Source organism: Cervus canadensis, chromosome 7 (genome assembly GCF_019320065.1).
Source record: "Cervus canadensis isolate Bull #8, Minnesota chromosome 7, ASM1932006v1, whole genome shotgun sequence".
NCBI classification, from domain to species: Eukaryota; Metazoa; Chordata; class Mammalia; order Artiodactyla; family Cervidae; genus Cervus; species Cervus canadensis.
Window position 1 is genome coordinate 35,054,151 of NC_057392.1, and position 22,007 is coordinate 35,076,157.

The 22,007-nt window shown below is 39.3% G+C and overlaps 1 protein-coding gene across 1 annotated transcript in view; it reads right to left on the reverse strand.

Annotated features, from left to right (window-relative positions):
- Window positions 1-22,007, reverse strand: part of CFAP44 (cilia and flagella associated protein 44) — a 145,739-nt gene that overhangs the window by 118,256 nt on the left and 5,476 nt on the right. The window contains exons 2-8 of the mRNA XM_043474858.1: window positions 19,912-20,013; window positions 17,219-17,374; window positions 16,621-16,780; window positions 11,124-11,286; window positions 8,759-8,861; window positions 5,191-5,407; window positions 3,265-3,379 (exon numbers count right to left, since the gene is read on the reverse strand). Coding sequence (XP_043330793.1) covers window positions 3,265-3,379; window positions 5,191-5,407; window positions 8,759-8,861; window positions 11,124-11,286; window positions 16,621-16,780; window positions 17,219-17,374; window positions 19,912-20,013 — 1,016 coding nt within the window. The remainder of the gene's footprint in view (window positions 1-3,264; window positions 3,380-5,190; window positions 5,408-8,758; window positions 8,862-11,123; window positions 11,287-16,620; window positions 16,781-17,218; window positions 17,375-19,911; window positions 20,014-22,007) is intronic.

The window sequence follows — 22,007 nt, forward strand, 5'->3', positions numbered from 1 at the left end:
GACCATCTGGTGATGTCCATGTGTAGAGTCGTCTCTTGTGTTGTTGGAAGAGGGTGTTTGCTATGACCAGTGTGTTCTCTTGGCAAAACTCTATCAGCCTTTGCCCTGCTTCATTCCATACTCCAAGGCCACATTAGCCTGTTACTCCAGGTGTGTCTTGACTTCCTACTTTTGCATTCCAGTCCCCTAGAATGAAACGGACATCTTTTTTGGGTGTTAGTTCTAAAAGGTCTTGTAGGTCTTCATAGAACCATTCAACTTCAGCTTCTTCAGCGTTACTGATTGGGGCATAGGCTTGGATTACCGTGATATTGAATGGTTTGCCTTGGAAACGAACAGAGATCATTCTGTCATTTTTGAGATTGCATCCAAGTACTGCATTTTGGACTCTCTTGTTGACCATGATGGCTTCTCCATTTCTTCTAAGGGATTCCTGCCCACAGTAATAGATATAATGGTCATCTGAGTTAAATTCACCCATTCCAGTCCATTTTAGTTCGCTGATTCCTAGACTGTCGACATTCACTCTTGCCATCTCCTGTTTGACCACTTCCAATTTTGCTTGATTCATGGACCTAACATTCCAGGTTCCTATGCAATATTGCTCTTTACAGCATTGGACCTTGCTTCTATCACCAGTCACATCCACAACTGGGTATGGTTTTTGCTTTGTCTCCATCCCTTCATTCTTTCTGGAGTTATTTCTCCACTGATCTCCAGTAGCATATTGGGCACCTACCGACCTGGGGAGTTCCTCTTTCAGTATCCTATCATTTTGCCTTTTCATACTGTTCATGGGGTTATCAAGGCAAGAATATTGAAGTGGTTTGCCAGTCCCTTCTCCAGTGGACCACATTCTGTCAGCCCTCAGCAATATGTTAACTGTGAACTTCCAGATGTTAAAGCTGGTTTTACAAAAGGCAGAGGAACCAGAGACCAAATTGCCAACATCCACTGGATCACCGAAAAAGCAAGAGAGTTCCAGAAAAACATCTATGTCTGCTTTATTGACTATGCCAAACCCTTTGACTGTGTGGATCACAATAAACTGTGGAAAATTCTGAAAGAGATGGGAATACCAGACCACCTGACCTGCCTCTTGAGAAACCTATATGCAGGTCAGGAAGCAACAGTTAGAACTGGACATGGAACAACAGACTGATTCCTAATAGGAAAAGGAGTACGTCAAGGCTGTATATTGTCACCCTGCTTATTTAACTTATATGCAGAGTACATCATAAGAAACACTGGGCTGGAAGAAGCACAAGCTGGAATCAAGATTGCCGGAAGAAATATCAATAACCTCAGATATGCAGATGACACCACCCTTATGGCAGAAAGTGAAGAGGAACTAAAAAGCCTCTTGATGAAAGTGAAAGAGGAGAGTGAAAAAGTTGGCTTAAAGCTCAACATTCAGAAAACTAAGATCATGGCATCTGGTCCCATCACTTCATGGCAAATAGATGGGGAAACAGTGGAAACAGTGTCAGACTTTATTTTTTGGGGCTCCAAAATCACTGCAGATGGTGATTGCAGCCATGAAATTAAAAGACGCTTACTCCTTGGAAGGAACATTATGACCGACCTAGAAAGCATATTAAAAAGCAGAGACATTACTTTGCCAACAAAGGTCCATCTAGTCAAGCCTATGGTTTTTCCAGTGGTCATGTATGGATGTGAGAGTTGGACTGTGAAGAAAGCTGAGCACTGAAGAATTGATGCTTTTGAACTGTGGTGTTGGAGAAGACTCTTGAGAGTCTCTTGGACTGCAAGGAGATCCAACCAGTCCATCCTAAAGGAGATCAGTCCTGGGTGTTCATTGGAAGGACTGATGCTGAAGCTGAAACTCCAATACTTTGGCCACCTCATGCAAAGAGGTGACTAGTTGGAAAAGACCCTTATGGTGGGAGTGGTTGGGGGCAGGAGGAGAAGGGGACGACAGAGGATGAGATGGCTGGATAGCATCACCCACTTGATGGACATGAGTTTGAGTAAACTCTGGGAGTTGGTGATGGAAAGGGAGGCCTGGCGTGCTGCGATTCATGGGGTCGCAAAGAGTCAGACACAACTGAGCGACTGAACTGAACTGATCTTAGCCTAATTCTTAGTAGAATTTGAAGCTGGAATGATTTATCATCATCTTATAGGTTTAGATATATAATTAATGATTTAGCCAGCATCCAAGGCTTTTTATTTCCTCCCATACATCATTATTTCAAATTGATAATTTTCCACTAGGCAATGACTAGGCCATTTGGTTTCTCAGAGTAGTATTTGTATATTGGCAGTTTCTTATACTTGAGATGATCACAAATACTAATATAACCCACATCTCTTATGTCTCCTGCATTGGCAGGTGGGTACTTTACCACTAGAACCACCTGGGAAGCCCACAACTCAACCTACTAAGAAGCCAAATACAATATTAATGGAAAATTTATCCTACAGGCAAAATGTCTATAAGTTTTATAAGAAGAAAATACTAAACTAAAAGATTAAAATTGCAATGTTGCACTGCTATTTTTAAAATGGATAACCAACAACAGCCTACTTTGTTGGAATTCTGTATAGCACATGGAATTCTGCTCAATGTTACATGGCAGCCTAGATAGAAGGGTAGTTTGGGGGAGAGTGGATACATTTATATGTATGGCTGAGTTCCTTCGCTGTTCACCTGAAACTCACATTGTTAATTGACTATACCCCAATACAAAATTAAAAGCTTTTTTAAAAAAACAACTGCAATGTTGCAGATATCATTATAAAGTGTCTCAATCTTCCTGAATAATAGTGAATGAGTGAATAAGTGATAGTCACTCAGTCATGTCTGACACTCTGCAATAATCTGGTGATAAAAACAAAAGCTGCAAGACTGTATATAACCTTTGACCCAGTAAATCCTCTTGAAGCATAATGGTGAAGAAGACAGGAGGGAGAGAAACACTATAGACATTGCAACTCCATGACATAATTAAAATTAAAAATGACAAGTATGTCACTACATTAATATATGAAAATGCCTGCATACTTTCTATGTACATATAATATTTAGTAAATACAAAATTATATGTACATGTGGACTAGTTTCACAGAATTAAAACTGATAATCTGAAAAGGCAAAATTAAAGGCTCATTATATTTACAATTATAGTATCTGTTATTGACAATATTGGCAATGCTTTTTAGACTGTATAGCATGCTTTCATACATGTACATCACTTCATTTCATTAATTTCATTATTGTAGAATAGCAACTGTACTCACCTTCCCATCTGGGAGCTCCATGTAACCTTCTATATCCGTTGTGGCTGTTTTGCCAAATCGACCCAGTGAACCCTGAAGTTTGAGGCCAGTGAATGTTAGAGCCATTGCCCAGAACCTGCAAACAATGAGAGATTGAATGTACCTAAAAGAAATCTTACTTTAACTTTAATGTCAATCATTTACATATTTAAAAGTCACATATTAGTTCATTTATCTATTCATTCAGTTAATTTGTTTTAAGCATCAACTACCTGTCAGGCAAAGCTCTAGGCAACATGAATTCGGCATCAACCAAAGTAGTCCAAAAAGAAAAAATTTCCTGCCTTTGTCAATCTTACATTTTTTTTTTTTTTTAAAGTCGCTCAGTCGTGTCCGACTCTTTGCGACCCTGTGGACTGTGGCCCACCAGGCTCCTCCTGGCCCACCAGGCTCCTCCGTCCATGGGATTTCCCAGGCAAGGATACTGGAGTCAATCTTACATTTTAGAGTTGTGTTGTCCTATGCAATAGCCATATGTTTGACTATTTTTATTTAGATTTAAAGTAATTAATATAAAATAAAATTTAAAAATTAGTGTTTTATCCAGACCAACCAGTTTCAAGAATTCAGTAGCTGCACATGGCCAGTGTCTCTAGACTGACCAGCACAGGACACTCCCACCCTGGAAGAAAGTTCTACTACATAGTACTGCTTTAGAGGATGTAAATATTTTCCAAAATTTCTAATTTACTTGCTGTGTAACTTTGTGTAATTTTCTTGATCACATATGTATCTTCATTCTCTTATGTATAAAATGAGAATATTGCTTGCACCAACCTTATGAAATTGTTGAAAAAAAACTCTTGGAAGAGTTTCTAGCACATAAAATCAATAAATATTAAGTTACTAATATCTTCTTGTTTATAACCTAAACAAACGAATAGTCGGAATGAAGAAAATTATGTTGAAAAAAGAATCTGACCTACTAACTGGATGTAAAATAGATAATGGACAGTATTAACAAGTTAATAATATGAAGCCAAGAGCCTAAACAATCAACATCCTTCTCGGAGGCTATGGTAGGTCCTTGATCATATGTTTCCATTTCCTCTGCATTTCTTTTTATACCACATCACACATGAAATCCTTTAAAGCCTTTCTCCAAAGATATAGTACATAGAAAATATACACTTTAGTAAGCAATGGGAAAATTAAGGTTTTTCAACCCATAGTTAGCAGAGAGCTAGCTGAGACTTCTCAAGATTCAAAAATCTGTTCAATTATTCTATATTTTAAAACCAGTTTTAAGTTGGAATAAAAAGAATTTAGGATAGATTATTTCTCATAATGAGATACTGGAAGCAAGTTATGGGCAACTTGAGAGTAGTGCCAGAAGGTTGTTAAATAAAAGACAAAATCATTCCATCCTGAACAAAGAACAGTGTGTGATACAGTGAAAATACCCAGATATCAGAGGTCAAGAATAGGCTCTGCTACCATTTAGTATTAAGAGTCAGGTGTCAAGAGTATAACTCTCTGTTGTAACTCTCAATTCACAAGTGAAGACTGAGTTCAGGAACATCAAAATGACTTGTCCATCATACAGAATCACTTCAACACACTGAATAGTCAGTCTGAAAGCACAGTATGAACTTGGACACAGCACGCCAATCAATGTTAGTAAGATATTACACAAACTCTCTCAGGAAGTGAAGCCTATAAGAAGGCAGAAGGCTAAATTCAAAGCCCTTCTTTTATCTATGCTGTTTTCAGTAATAAAATCTCCATAACCAACTAGAAAAGTTGCACTATAGTTAGTTTTCAACATAACGCATTTAAAAAGTATCCTAATGTTAACATCAGCAAACGTCATCTCCAGATGATCAAACCTCTTAGAAAAGATCCTAACAATAAAAGACTAGCATCTGTATCATGTGCGCGACCTACTTGATGTGACCTGATCCTGAGGTAGTGAGCTGCTCGTCATCTTCAGGATTGAAAGTAACCTTAAAAACTTCCTGGGAGAAAGCTTTTGTCCTCAGTAGAGGCTTCTCTTCTTTCCAGTTCCAGATGGTCAGGGTGTGATCAGGGCTGCCACCAACAGAAGCCAGCAGGGTACCATCGAAGTTAAAGTCCACGTATGCATAGGCCAGATCAGTTCCATCTGAAAGGATGAGGAGATGAATGGGAGTCTAATAACAGAGACAGCATTTCATTTTCAAAACTGTATTATTTCAAAAATAAAAAGGCAAGAGAGAACACCCATAGTGATGTGCATTGGTGGAAGAATGTCAAGAATCCCCTAAAGAAACAATTTCAAAACCATTCATCACTTCTGGCTGGAGAATGTATTATATGATATGGAGGGAAGGGGTAAGGGTGAAGAAGTCTTAACCACATTTTGCCTGAGAAAAATACATTGAGAATATATTCTATTTTATGAAGCAGGAAAGGCATGTTAGACAACATGTCTAACAAAAACATGTTAGACAGCAGAGAGAAGTCAATTTAAAATCTGCCACTGAATTTTTCACAAAATAAAAATGATGACTCTCGGTTTCTGCTTATGCATGTGAGGAGCTAAGAAGTTACCATTCCATCCTAACAACAAGTAAAAAGCTGAAAAGATGAAAAAATCAAAAGCTCTTCTTGAATCTGTAAGAGAGGGAAGAAACCGGGGCAAAGCCTTGCCTCTGAGAACGGAGAGACTGACAGGAAAATATAGAGATACTCAAGTCACCACAGCAGAGACTTCCAAGCAGAAACAGCCAAAACAGCTTGAGGAACCACTCTGGACAATAAAACCTGATCTCTGATTGCAGGAGGCTCAGTGTGGACAGGTCTGAGAATTAAAAACTCCAGGGGAACCAGTCACAAGGTGGCCCCAACAATATTGTGAGATTTATCTCCAGGAGCTTGACTAGATTTCTAAACTAAAAATATCCAGGAAAAATCTCTGGGCTTCCAGCAGAGGGAGGGAGAAAGGAGCCATTTTGAAATATCCCAGAGTCCTCTGATCTTAATAAGGTCTGCCCTCAAGGGAAACTCATTAACCAATTAACCAGAGCCTGAACAGCTGGGGTTTATCAGCAGCCTAACTGCCCTGCATACACGTTTCTCAAGAGGCAGGTCAGGTGGTCTGGTATTCCCATCTCTTTCAGAATTCTCCACAGTTTATTGTGATCCACACAGTCGAAGGCTTTCTCGTAGTCAATAAAGCAGAAATAGATATTTTTCTGGAACTCTCTTGCTTTTTTGATGATCCAGCAGATGTTGGCAATTTGATCTTTGGTTCCTCTGCCTTTTGTAAAACCAGCTTGAACATCTGGAAGTTCACATATTGCTGAAGCCTGGCTTGGAGAATTTTGAGCATTACTTTACTAGCATGTAAGATGAGTGCAATTGTGCAGTAGTTTGAGCATTCTTTGGGGTTGCCTTTCTTAGGGATTGGAATGAAAACTGACCTTTTCCAGTCCTGTGGCCACTGATGAGTTTTCAAAATTTGCTGGCATATTGAGTGCAGCACTTTCACAGCATCGTCTTTCAGGATTTAAAATAGCTCAACTGTAATTCCATCACATCCACTAGCTTTGTTTGTAGTGATGCTTTCCAAGGCCCACCTGACTTCACATTCCAGGATGTCTGGCTCTAGGTGAGTGATCACACCATTGTGATTATCTGGGTCGTGAAGATCATTTTTGTACAGTTCTTCTGTGTATTCTTGCCACCTCTTCTTAATATATGCAGTCAGGAAGCAACAGTTAGAACTGGACATGGAACAACAGACTGGTTCCTAATAGGAAAAGGAGTACGTCAAGGCTGTATATTGTCACCCTGCTTATTTAATTTATATGCAGAGTACATCATGAGAAAATGCTGGGCTGGAAGAAGCACAAGCTGGAATCAAGATTGCCAGGAGAAATATCAATAACCTCAGATATGCAGATGACACCACCCTTATGGCAGAAAGTGAAGAGGAACTAAAAAGCCTCTTGATGAAAGTGAAAGAGGAGAGTGAAAAAGTTGGCTTAAAGCTTAACATTCAGAAAACTAAGATCATGGCATCTGGTCCCATCACTTCATGGCAAATAGATGGGGAAACAGTGAAAGCAGTGTCAGACTTTATTTTGGGGGCTCCAAAATCACTGCAGATGGTGACTGCAGCCATGAAATTAAAAGACACTTACTCCTTGGAAGGAACATTATGACCGACCTAGAAAGCATATTAAAAAGCAGAGACATTACTTTGCCAACAAAGGTCCATCTAATCAAGCCTATGGTTTTTCCAGTGGTCATGTATGGATGTGAGAGTTGAACTGTGAAGAAAGCTGAGCGCCAAAGAATGGATGCTTTTGAACTGTGGTGCTGGAGAAGACCCTTGAGAGTCTTGAGAGTCAAGGAGATCCAACCAGTCCATCCTAAAGGAGATCAGTCCTGGGTGTTCATTGGAAGGACTGATGCTGAAGCTGAAACTTCAATACTTTCGCCACCTCATGCAAAGAGTTGATTCATTGGAAAAGACCCTAATGCTGGGGGTGATTGGGGGTAGGAGGAGAAGGGGACGACAGAGGATGAGATGGCTGGATGGCATCACCGACTCAGTGGGCATGAGTTTGAGTAAACTCTGGGAGTTGGTGATGGAAAGGGAGGCCTGGCGTGCTGTAATTCATGGGGTCGCAAAGAGTCGGACACGACTGAGCGACTGAACTGAACTGAACTGCCCTGCAGAAGGAAATATCCAACCCAGCCCACTCTAGCCATCCTCTCCCACCTAAGCTGGGAGAAAATGCTGAGAAATGTTTGTGAAGTTCACAGTTCAGAGGCATAGGCTCACCAAAAAAATGAGACCTAATCATAGTACTAAAGAATTCTTTCCTTCCCCTGCAACCTACCACCAGGTTACCAAACACCTGTTTACCACAGTTCTTTTTATCCAATACATCATGTCTCGCTATTCAGAAATAATGTCAAGACATACCAAAAAGCAAAAAAAAAAAAAAGACAACTTGAAGAGATAAAGCATTCATCACAACCACACATGGCATAGATCCTGGAATTATCAGATTGGAATTTAAAACAACTACAATTAACATGCTAAGGGCTCTAATGGATAAAGCAGCCAACATTAAGAGCAATGTTTGCAAAGAGATGAAAATCCTAAGAAAGAACCAAAAAGGGGATCATCCTTAATAACCTGAGTGGGCCTCATCCCATCTGCTGAAAGCACCTAGAAGCAGAACTGGGGTTTCCCAGTTCTTCTTCCCAGGAAGAAGAAATTCTGCCTGAAGACATAGAATCAATTCCTGCCCAAGAATTTCCATACTGTGAGCATGCCCTACAAACTTCAGATCTGCCAGCCCCCAATTATATAAGCCAATTCCTTCAAATAAATCTCTCTTCTCTCTCCAACCGGTTCTGTTTCTCTGGCAGACCCTGACTGCTACAGTAATGTGAGGTCATCTTGAGAATTCTGTTCACCTTAAACATGCGATATTTTAAAGATTCTAAGACTCACCTTGAAGGATTCTATAGGGCCTCATTGAAGGATATTCATAAATGATTATCTTTGGGAAAACTCCTTTTTCTGCTACTGTGAAATAAGTTTTATCAGGGTGAACCTATAAAAAACAAAAGGTCACTAAAGTATTAAAAGGGAGATATTCATATAAATAGTTACATTAATAAGTATTTAGAACCTGTTACTTTATAATTGGTTTACTAGGATCCACTCTAACAGAAAACTCAAAGCTGGACATCTACGAAATACTTGATAGTGGATATAATTTAAACTGAGAGCTAGAAGGGTACACACTTAAGTTTTACTTTCATTAACAGAGTCATGTTTAACTACAATTTTTTAAATTGCCATCTGAAGAGCTAGAATGGTGGGTCTCAATCTTTAGCAGGCATCAGAATCACAAGAAGGGCTTATTAAAGCATAGACTTCAAGCTTTAACACTGGAGTGTCTAAGTCAGTAAATTGGGGCTTAGATCTGAGATTGTGTATTTACTTTTCTATCAGTTTCCCAGGTGATGCTGGTGCTGCTGAATCTGGGGACTGCTGTTTGAAACCAACTAAGTCAGACTGTTTACCTTGCATATAAATCAACCTACCTTCTTGAATAGAAAATTCATGTCTCAGAGTAAGCTGTGTCACAATTTTTTAAATTTCACCTAACCAGCAATAAATATCTCAATATTTCAAATGATAGCCATATACATTGGATGGAATCGTATGTTCATTCCTGTTATTTTTGTTCATTGACACAAATAGTTTATCCAGGGAATATTTACTGTATTTCCTTTGCATCTGACTTAGAAATATTGTATCTTTCACAATTTCAGTAAGTTTACATCCATTTCTGCACAGCAGGCTCTGCACTAGCTCTGTCTGGTCTGCTCACAACCAGTAGGAAGCACAAGGGAAGGATTAGATGTTCGGATCACGATCCCTCTAGAAACCCTCTTGAGCATCTCATAGGGAACTGCCGCTTGTATAAGCCCCACATCCTGTCCATTTCTCCTCCTTTCCCTTTCCCTGTGAGGTCTCTCACAGATTAATCTCAACAGATGCCCTTCTCCTGACACCAGTGACGCTGAGAGGACCCCTCAGGCTGCCTGTTACCGGTAAGAACAGATCTGGGACGCCTATTTTAAGAAGCACAGAGTAGAGAAACAACCAAGCGAAAAGCCATTGCTATTCAGAGGTCAGGTGAGATAGTTAGAAAGGTATTCTTTTGATGTGGCCACTAATAGGGTCATTGGCCATCTTAGTGAGGTGATAGGAAGAAGACAGCAGAAGTTCAGCTTTGAGGGAAAGATCAAAAATCAGGGGGTTGGGCTTCTCTGGTGGCTCAGTGGTAAAGAATCTGCCTGCCCATGCAGAAGAAACGAGTTCAACCTCTGATCCAGGAAGATCCCACATGCCACAGAGCAACTAAATCCATGTGTCACAACTCTTGAGCCTGTGCTCTAGAGCCAGGGAGCCACAACTACTGAAGCCCTGGTGCCCTAGAGTCTGTGCCCTGCAACAGGAGAAGCCACCACAATGAGAAGCCCACACAACACAACTAGAGAGTAGCCCCTGCTCTCTGCAACTACAGAAAAGCCCATGCAGCAACGAAGACCCAGCAGAGCCAAAAGTACATTTTTTTAATTATATATTTTTAAAAGTCAGCAGGTAAAGAGAATGCATGGTTAGAACGGGTTTGTCTTTTTTTTTTTTTTTTTAAATCAGGGCTTGAGGCTTTCAGGATCTTAATTCCACAACGAGGGTAACCAGTGGACCCCCAGTGAAGTCCCAGAGAGGGGCCTTTTAAAATGAGAACAAGTTGATTTAATAGTATGCTTTCATGCTGAGGATGCCCAAGGAAGTAGAGGGTGAAGATACAAGAGAGAAAATGACTAATGGAGACAGACACCTGGGAGGAAGGAAGAGACAGACTTGAAATCACACATTTTTTTGTCGACTACTTGAAATTACTGAATAGACAATTATACTTCATCTCCTAATGTTTAACTCTATACTTGCATTTTATCTGGCATTTAGTTCTAATTATTACATGAATTACCACTCATATCATTCATCTTAGTAATTTTGCAGAATGGCAACATAGCATTTAATGGAAAAAACCTGCATGACTCTAGGAAAGTCACTCAACCTCTATTAGCCACATTTCCTTATCTGCAAAATGAGATGACAATATTATTATCAATATAAATAGTATAATATTGCATGGAGCTAATGTCAGTGAATGTAGTGGTTGTAATCACAAATTGAAAATGCCTTAGAATAAAGATTGCTTTGCACCTCATGCAATCCCATAAGACTTCAAACGAACACACAGTTGGATTTTTTTCCTAAGTTACCAAAGACATACCCCAATGACACCAATTCCTATTCCACTGCTACTTCGCAAGTAGGTCTGTTCTTTGGTTTTCAAATTCAGAAAAATCAGCTGGTTCCCAGCTATGTACATCACGGTATTGCTTTCCAGAAGTTGTAAGTTGGCCCGCTTTCTGCAGTCATAACCAAAGGAATGTCTGTGGGTAAGTGGCTAAGGAAAAGAAGTGAAACAAAGTAACCATGGGTGGGGGGTGGGAGGGTGGGTAAGCAATGAAATGAATATATTTTTTAAACCCATACCCTTAGTAGCTAAATTTTATGCCAAAACAGAGTTTTTTAATGTATTACTAATGTAACCTTATTTTTAAATTACATGAAAATTCTCATACTCTAAGCTAATAATTTAATTTTCCTAGGAAAACCCTGAAAGCACATTAATTTTAATTTTGTTTTCAATAAAAAATAAAGTTGAACTTTCAATTTGAGTACTATAGGTTTCCCTCATAGCTCAGTCATTAAAGAATCTGCCTGCAAAAAAAAAAAAGAATCTGCCTGCAATGCAGGACACCCAGGTTCAATTCCTGGATCAGGAAGATCCCCTGGCGAAGGAAATGGCAACCCACTCCAGTACTCTTGCCTAGAGAATCCTATGGACAGAGGAGCCTGGCAGGCTACAGTCCATGGTGTCACAACAGTCGGACAGACTTAGTGACTAATCCACCACCAAGGAGCAAAGGAGCTTCCTAAATAATTTCATTTTCCTCTCTCCTGCTAAAACTAAATCAACATTATAATATGAAAGCAGGTCTGTCTGTTATCTTTGTACTCCCAAAGCCTGTTCGGTTTGTTGTCTCAATACGGTAAAAGGGTCACATAGCCTCTTGCTGTTGTTGTTTAGTCACTACGTCATGTCCAACTCTTTTTTGACCCTATTGACTCTAGCCCGCCAGGCTTCTCTGTCCATGGGATTTCCCAGACAAGACTACCAGAGTGGGTGGCCATGCCCCCCTCCAGGGGATCTTCCTCACCCAGGAGTCAAATCCCCGTCTCCTACATTGCCAGGCAGATTCTCTACCACTGAGCCACCAGGAAGCCATAGGCCTCTTCCTTGATGCTAAAAGACAAGATGTTTAAAATTCTGACATGTTAGTGAAATTCTGACACACCAGTGATAGTGACTACTCTAATAAATTCACATGACTATAACTTAAATTTAATCATATGAAAAATAATGAAAATTGACTAAATAACATATAGTACATAAGTACATAAAATAAATAGGCTAACATTTCCTTTCTGGGATCACTAGTATACACATGTATATAGATGAATGTGTGTGCATTTATGCTATAGAGTGTAACTTTGCTAATTCAAAATAGGTTTAAAAAATTGAGCTGTAAACTATTTTCAAATGTACATTGTTACTATACTCAAGCTCAAATTAATATAATCCAAAATATGACTATAATAATTAAATGTGATCAATCTATTAAAAAATTATAGTTTGCAAAGAAATATATTACATAGTATAACTTAAGTAGATAGATTCTTATTTTCCAAGAATTCATTGCTGAACACAAAAGTTGAAGGTTCACAGGACAAGTAGCTATTTTTTGAGCCCAAGGTTTTCTTTTTAATCTGATTTTAGAGGATTGCTCTTATTTGTTAGTAAATACTTCCAGAAAAAAAAATTACAGATTTTAACAAGAGGATCTGTAGGATGTTAAAAAATGATCAAATTTTAACTAATGTAATTTGAATTATGAAGTATAAATTATAACTAACAACAAGTAACTATACCTATCTCATTGCCTAATAGTTAAATTGAAAAAGAAAGAGAAAATATTTCAGAGGCATTTGTACAAGAAAAAGGAATTTTATAAATTTAAAGACACAAATGTCTAAAATTGAATCTTATGTAGAAATGCAAATGAATATGTGATCTAAGATCTAGATGAAGCTATTCTTGCCTTATGGAGAATACCTGGGACTGTCTCACAAATAAAGAATAGAATCTATAGCCCCTTATGTTTACAGAGCCTGGTTTTTGTTATTGTTCAGTCACTCAGTTGTGTCCAACTCTTTTTGACCCCATGGACTGCAGCATGCCAGGCTTCCCAACTTCCCAGTCCTTCACCAACTCCCAGAGTTTGCTCAAACTCATGTCCATTGAGTCAGTGATGCCATCCAACCATCTCATCCTCTGGCATCCCCTTCTCCTCCTGCCATCAATCTTTCCCAGCATCAGGGTCTTTTCCAATGAGTCAATTCTTCGCATAAGGTGGCCAAAGTATTGGAGCTTCAACTTCAGTATCAGTCCTTCTAATGAATATTCAGTACTGACTTCCTTCAAGATTGACTAGTTTCATCTCCTTGCAGCCTAAGGGATTCTCAAGATCCTTCTCCAGCACCACAGTTCAAAAGCATCAGTTCTTCAGCACTCAGCTTTCTTTATAGTCCAACTCTCACATCCATACATAACTACTGGAAAAACCATAGCTCTGACTATACGGACTTTTGTCGGATAAGTGACAAAAGTTTCTGCTTTTTAACATGCTATCTAGGTTTGTCATAGCTTTTCTTCCAAGGAGTAAGTGTCTTTTAATTTCACAGCTGCAGTCACCTTCTGTGGTGATTTTGGAGCCCAAGAAAATAAAGTCTGTGACTGTATCCAGTTTTCCCCCATCTATTTGCCATGAAGTGATGGGTCTGGATGCCATGATTTAGTTTTCTGAATGTTGAGCTTTAAGCCAGCTTTTTCACTCTTCTCTTTTCACCCTCATCAAGAGGCTTTTTAGTTCCTCTTCACTTTCTGCCATTAGAATGGTATCATCTGTATATCTGTGGATGTTGACATTTCTCCCAGCAATCTTGATTCCAGCTTGTGCTTCATCCAGCCCGGCATTTCGCATGATGTACTCTGCACATGGGCTTCCCCTGTGGCTCAGCTGCAGTGTGGGAGACCTGGGTTTGATCCCTGGGTTGGGAAGATCCCCTGGAGTAGGGAAAGGCTACCCACTCCAGTATTCTGGCCTGGAGAATTCCACAGACTGTATAGTCCATGGGGTTGCAGAGAGTCAGACATGGCTGAGTGACTTTCACTTTCACTCTGCATATAGGGCTTTCCAGGTGGTGCTAGTGGTAAAGAACCCACTTGCCAATGCAGGAGACACAAGAGATGCTGGTTTGATCCCTGGGTCAGGAAGATCCCCTGGACGAGGGCACAGCAATCCACTCCAGTATTCTTGCCTGGAGAATCCCATGGACAGAGGAGCCTGGCGGGCCACAGTCCATAGGGTCACAAAGAGTCAGACATGACTGAAGCAACTTAGCACGCTTGCACTCACTCTGCATGTAAGTTAAATAAGCAGAGTGACAATAGACAGCCTTGACAGAGCCTGGTATGGGGCAGGAAGTCCTGCCTACCCTCCTTTTCCCTCTCCTTAGTCACTGCTGTCATCTTTCCTTCTTCCTCTCTCTTCCCCTTTCCCAGATACCAGTGTAACACTCTAGAGGGCTGGAGGTACATCTGTAACTATGAAAGGAGAAATGAGGTACAATCCCCTCACTAATTTGGATGATAGTAGAGAATCAGAGACATGCTCATTAATCTAATATTATCATCTTTGATTTCAAGGGGGAAACTCTTTCTGCCTTGCAGCTGCATTGATTGAGAGCCCTTTCAAATGCAGAATGGGTAAGACTGTATCTTCCCAGACACTCTTTTTCTAAATCAATCACAACCTGCTTGAGGGCAGAGATTGCTTCTCATTTATCTGTTTCCTGGAATGCCCACCAGAGTCTTGAACCTATTAGGCTAAATGAATAAATAAATGAATGCATAACTAGAGTCTGAACTCCCCCTTTTAAACCCAGAAGACAAGGCAGTCCATAAGCAGAGCTCTGAAAATGTAAAAATGTGTTCTGATACATCTCCAACTCCCTTGTGTTTCACTTCATCCTTTCTTCTGGCATCTTTTCTTAACTTCTTACCAAAGGCCTAGGGACTTCACTGTCCGTCCATAGCCATCTAGGACCTCCACTTTAAAATGATGTTTAAATACTATCTTAAGTTCTGTTTAGTGTCTTTTACAAGTTATGCTGTGGCTTAGGTGATATTTTATAAATTACACGTTTATTTAGAAGACACAAATGTTAAGTCTGATATATATAAAGAATTTTAAAAGTATCTGGGGAACACAGGACAGCTGACTTCTTGGAGCTTCTCACAAGAAATAGAGATTATTTGTTCCATCTCTAGAGAGTAGGACAAAGTCTAATGCAGGATATCCATAAAGGCAGATTTTGATTCAAGATCTGGAGGAGCTCTCTAATAATGGAAGCTATTAAAAAATGGGATCCGCTGGTTTTGAAAGTGATCAAGACAAGCCCAAAGCTCATACATTCACTCATCCAGCATGAGTAGAAAGGATTCATGCACTGAGTCAAAAGTCAAGATCTCTCTGACTCCCTGATTTATAAACTCGGCATCTCTCTCTAAAACAGAGATCCTTGTATTCTGAAGCAGCAAGTCCCTAGTGTTGACAGTCAGGAGAAGGCAGCACAGTGAAAATTACCTGAGAAGTTTTTCAGAGTACATATGCCCAAGGCCCTGTCCTCATGGAAATAATGCCAGTAGGTCCAGGAAGCTATCTGAGCATGTGCATGTCAGGAGAAGCTTCTAGATGACTAATAAACCACCTCATTTGAAAAAATAGGCTAGAAGGCCACAGATCTTTCATTGGTAACTTGTCCAAGGGCTACAGATTTTTTTTAAAAAGGCCCTCAAGAGAGAAAACTCCAGGTTATAAGTTTCACGGTGAATTAGTTTTAGTTATACCTAGGATTAGAGAAACAGAGTTAGAAGCTAAAATAACAATCTGTTCAATTTTTAAATAAAAAGCAAAACTGAGTCAGGAAGTACACTGCCCTACCTCTGTAAGCACCCCTTTTATAAAGGGCCTAAACCTCAGTGTTTAGGCCATGTGGTCACAACCACTGCCCTTTGGAAGGTAAGCATACTAAACTGCTAAACAAAAGCCTTAATAGAAATTGTCTTCAAACCAGTGCCTTACAAACCTACATCACAAAGTGATAGCAAACCCCAAATCCCCTTGTTAATTATCCTATTTGACATTTCTCTATAGACTCTTATTCTCCTATTAAAACCTGTACTTTTGTTCCCTGCTTCCTCCTCAGGGTTATCTTCTCTATAACTTATCTGATAAATAATGTGAAAGCACTAAGGCCTGAGAATGGCCATGTTAGTGTTTTAAGAAGGGAGATCAATGATTTTCACTTGACAGGCACTGAGAAAGGGTGCCAAGCTGGTAGAGATAATGGGGATAAAAGTCCTCCTGGTTTCCTTCACATCAGATCTCCTGAAATGACAGCCAGAAAAGCATTATTTCTTTTTATGGTTATTTGGCTTCTAACAAAAGCTTAGTCTAAATTAAGACCATGGCTATAGTTTGCCAACCCCTGACCTAAAGAGCTAAAATTTCAAAATTATACATGACTGGAGTGGATACACAAGTGTAAGAAGATCCAGTGGTATGTTTGAATCTGGAGTCACAAAAGGCATTGAGACAAGCTCCATATAATCGTAGAAGAAGCTTTCTGATATTTTCTTCTTAACTTCCTCCTCTGCCTCCTCTGCATCTGGGGCAGGAGTTTCCATATACCGAGATTCTAAAAAGTTAAAAATATTTTAACTAAGAAGAGTGTCTGATCAATCCTAATATCATATTTCATGAAGATGAGAAGAATGTATCTAGCCCATAATACTCTAGCAGTTACTACTACTTCTGGCCTGAACACTGGATGCACCACAAGGGAGCACCTGGTTACAGCAGTCTCAAAAGACAGTACATGATCAGTTCCAAGGAAGAGTTATTCTCACTAACGTAGGGTTGATCTCTCCTTATACCATCCCACTGCCCAGAAAAATCCAGTATGAGTATGTGATTCTCAGAAATGAAATATACAGCTCCAGGGCTGCTAACCCACCCTATCAGAATATTCTTTATGTTCTTTCTTTTATCACTCCCACATACCTTGCAAACATTTTTTATGGATTTACAACTGTTAAATTAAAACAGGGACAATCACCGATAGAAAACTAATTACCTCCAAAGCTTTCTGTATAATCATCTTGAAATGAACTTGAACTTCCTTCCAAATGTTCCACATAAGATTCATCATCCTCTATATATGATTCTTCCCCTTCAGTAAATGCTTCACCTGTGGTATCATCAATAGACTTGTGATCCTCTTTCATAGAAGCTATTAAAAATAAATTGTTTTAATAATTTCTAAATTTGAATTAAATATTTTCTTATTTTCAAAGAAGCTAATATGTCCAATTCGTTTGTACTCTAAATTGAATGAATTTTAAACTCAAAAATTCCTACAAAAATCATTTTATTTGGTCACTCTTGTAGCTTTACAAAAATTGTTTCAAGCTTTTCCTGTGAGTTAATCTCCATTTTCACTTCATTACCAGTCTATTTCCTACCAAAACAGACTTATAAGAAAGTAAAAGGTAAAGAAAAAAAGACTGACTGGTATGCTGCTATCATTTTTTCAATTTAATTTGATTTGACCAACCTATTATTTATATAGGACCTTTTAAGGGTTTCCCTAGTGGCTCGGCTGGTAAAGAATCTGCCTGCAATGTGGGAAACCTGGGTTCGATCCCTGGGTTGGGAAGATTCCCTGGAGAAAGGAACGGCTACCCAGTCCACTATTCTGGCCTGGAGAATTCTATATGGTCCATGGGGTTGCAAAGAGTCAGACATGACTGAGCAACTTTCACCTCACTTTATGTCAAAGATAAATAAAGCTGACTGAGCGACTAAGCACAGACAAGAATAAACTTCTCTGGGTATGACTATTTATCTCTGAATGATACCCCAGGAATAAGTCAGACTATTCCCTTTAGAACAAGGTAGAAGAGAAAGAGAATTGGAATGGGAATAAAACAGACCTACTAACAGGTCTAAGCTAACGTTCAGATCAAGTCCAAACATGAGTGTGATTCAAATATACCATGTCAAGCAGGTGAAAGGGCCAGGTAAAGTTTCAGAATAACAAGGCAGAAATGGTAAGTGTGCTAGAAATAAGTGGAACCACCTAGCAGATATAGCTGTGAAAGTGAAAGTGTTAGTCCTCAGTCGTGTCTGACTCTTTGTGACCCCATGGACTGTAGCTCGCCAGGCTCCTCTGTCTATGAGATTCTCCAGGCAAGAATACTGGAGTGGGTAGCCATTCCCTTCTCCAGGGGATCTTCCCAACCCAGGGATCAAACCCGTAGGCAGATTCTTTACTGTCTGAGCTAAGATCTAGCTGAGATGAAGGTAAAAGATGAGAAACAAGGCCCAAGACTAATATGAATGGGGTAAGAAAGTTGGGCCAAGCCAATCAACAAGACAACAGGATAGGGTTCTATAGGATTCATGCATTTGGATGGAAAGAAAATAATCCTGGACACCTAAATGTGGCCCCATTTCTTGAACTGCCCCAAGAGGGACCCTTGGGTAACTATTCTCCAATAATACCACTGAACAGATATCTTAGCTCTTCCATGTGACTATCACAATCAAATATTATTTCCCGTCTCTAGATTACAATATTAAAAGCTCAATACCCAAGCTGCCATGAAATGAATTAAGGCTGCCAGCTAGGATAATGGAATTGGGAGTGAATACAGGTGAAGGGGAGTAAATCATTTTTCTAAAAATGAATATTCTGAGCCTAGTTGAAGGGCTCTGATAGGAAAAGTGGAGATTGGAAAGAAAAAACTAACAAGCAGTGCTGGACAAAGGGTCATTATCATTAAATCCACCCATCCAGGAAAATGTTGCAGAGGACTGGAAACTATAAAGTAGTCAATCCTCTGTCATAAATGCAGGAAGCAGAGAAAAGTGTAAATGGAAAAAACAAAAGAGATGCAAACTGAAGTTTGTTGAAGAGAGTGATATTTGGGGAGGATAACTCTAGTGGAGGTATGGACAGGATGACTTGAGTAGAGATCCTTGTTATAAAAGTCCAAGCAAGAAGAGATAAACACCTAAAATAAAACATAATATGGAGAAACCATGGATTAGCCAGATAATGCCTCAGATAAACTGAAAGAACTTAATGTACAATTCATAAGTAAATTGATTTCCCCAGGACCTGATCTCCTCTAGGTGAATAGTAAAAATTGTATTTCTGAAGCTAGACTTAGGACTAGAAACTAAAAAAAGTCAAGATTCCACTAAACTACCTCACACCATGATGCCCAGTCAGAAAGAACCAGCAGTCTTTCAAAAATCCTATTACAAAATTCTTCACTTTCCCTTCTATCTACATGTGATGATATTCTTCCACGTATGGTATCCAATTTAATTCTCAGACAGCTTACAATGGTCATTTTGTGGGTAGGAAAATTGAGGCGCAGAAAGCTGAAATAATTTATCTAAGATCAAGCATCTCTAAATAGTAGACCCAGAACTTAAAACTGAAGTCCAATTCTCTTTCCACTACACTGTATCAGAGGGGCCCATTAAAGACCTTGTAGACCCGATAGGAAGGAGCCAGACCAGATGCAAAGATGGGTCATTATCAATATAGAGATGACAGTAGCTTCTCTGTTCTTTAGAAGCTAGAGATAAAATGATTAAAACACAGAATCTGCCCCCTAAACAACTTAAGAGTTTAGTAAGGGAATTAAACAAGTAAACTTTTCTGTCATATAAACTTGTACATGCATTCTTTAAAAATTATTTTATCTAAATTTAGTAATAAAGACCCTAGTGTATACTATAATCTTTACTTACTTCTTGATGCAGATCTAGAGGAATGAGACTGCCTTCTGTCACTCTTTGATCTATCTGATTTCCCCCCATCAGTATCCTGATCATCTGGTTCCTTCATTTTCTCTGTAAGCATAAAATTGAGACAGAGAAAGGGAGAGAGCTATAAAATAGAAATCAGAATTTTTTTTCCCCTCAACAAATTCCACAAGCACCAAACACCATATATGTTGTCAATCATATGTTTACACAGTATCAGAAATGACTTTACCAGCAGGAGGCCACAACTACCATCAGAGACCTCTGCAGAGTGGCAAAATAGAGTCAGATACTCCTTTCCTCCAAGCAAACTTGTTACCATGGTGCCCTCTGGTTTTCCAGAGGTCCACAGTGAACCACCACCCAAGCCCATCATCATTCCCTAAATGCTCCACCATTAAAATTAACCCTCTGCCATCCTGCTTTGGGTTCATCCCCCCTGCTTCCTCTTCCCAACATCAAATTCCCCTGGTGTTGCTAATCAACTTCAATATTTAAATACTTGTTGACATATTCTCTGTATCAAGTCTTATTACACTAAATTACAGTACTGAACTAGAAAGATACAGCCCTTAACTTAGTGGAGCTTGTTTAGAAAGACAGGTATTAAACAAGCAATTAAAATGTAATGAGTTTTACAAAAATTAGGGTGCTGTGGGCACATATAGCAAGAAGATGAAACCATGTCTGGAGTTAGCAAAGAGGCATCTGAGATGGGAGATTAGAAGAGGTTGGCCAGGCATGAAGTGGGAAGTGAGGGAGCTTCAGAGAGATGCTTGCGTCTGTGAAGGGCTGAAAGCAGACTACTGGCTAGACCAGGAGAGTAAAATGGACACTGAAGAGGAGGCAGGTTGCAGATTATATAACTGTCTCTAAGTTTTGCTAAGGATTTTAGAACTTATTTCTATGGCAATTGAATGCCACTGAAGGTCTTTAAGGAGAGGAATGACATGAGAAGTTTTCTCTGTCCTCTCTCTCTGTTTCAGCTCTTGTAGATGAGAACACCTACTATATCTTTCTTCTAAGTCTTCCTTTCCCTGCACTAAACATTGCCTGTTTCCTCAGCATTCGTCTATGGTATGGCTGGCAGGTAGAGTAGAAGTTCTATTTGGATCAGACCTGTGGTTAGATTCAGGTTTGAATCCCAGTTTTGCTGCATAACTACCTAATAAAACTTTACATCAATTCCTCAGGTGTAAAATTGGAATGTAGAGAAAAATTCTTATAAGACTACTATGAAAATTAACTGAACTACTGCATTATTATACCATTCTGATCTCCAAACAAAGATATATCTCAAAGCAGCTATGATCTACACTATATGATCAGTGCATGAGAGGGTACGATGATTATCACCTATCTTCATCTTCTGAACATAGACTTTAATCCATCTGTTTTCTTGCACTGACATAACAATGACACCCTCTCTTGATTTTTTGTTCATTTTAATTCTTTTAGAATGAAGGAATTGGGAAGTTGTAACCTGGTGAGGCTTTGATGCCAGAGAGACTTGTTTGGTCACTTGTTTGGTCTCTTGTTTGATCAAGAAAGAAAGATTAGCTTGGCCAAGGGCCAAGCTCCTAACATCCCTTAACCTGTTAGTCTTTTTATATGTAAAATGGGGATGATAAGGTTTTCTGGCAGAATCATTGTAAATATTAAGTGAGATCTTTTATACCCACGGTTCTCAACTCTGGCTGCACTTTAGAATCACTTGGAAAATGTTTCACAACATACTATTCTTACGATCTCACTCCCTGTGTAATTCTTTTGGGCAGCCAGAGAATAGGAACCAGAGGTAAAGATCAGCGGTTTAGAGCAAACTCTTTGTTAGGTACTGGAAAATGGGGGTTTTACTATAATTACTACACATTCTCTTTAATACAGTGAGGGCTCAATAAATATGATCATACAATCTTGACAGTTCAAAGAGGTTTAATCTGGTCCAACCTCTCACCCAATATAAGTCACACATCTACAGCTTAAACCCAGCACCACTAGAAAAGCAGTCCAGGCTCTTCCTGTTACTAGTTTTGGGGGTGTTGAATAAGCATTTAACTTCTCTGTGCCTTCTCATCTAT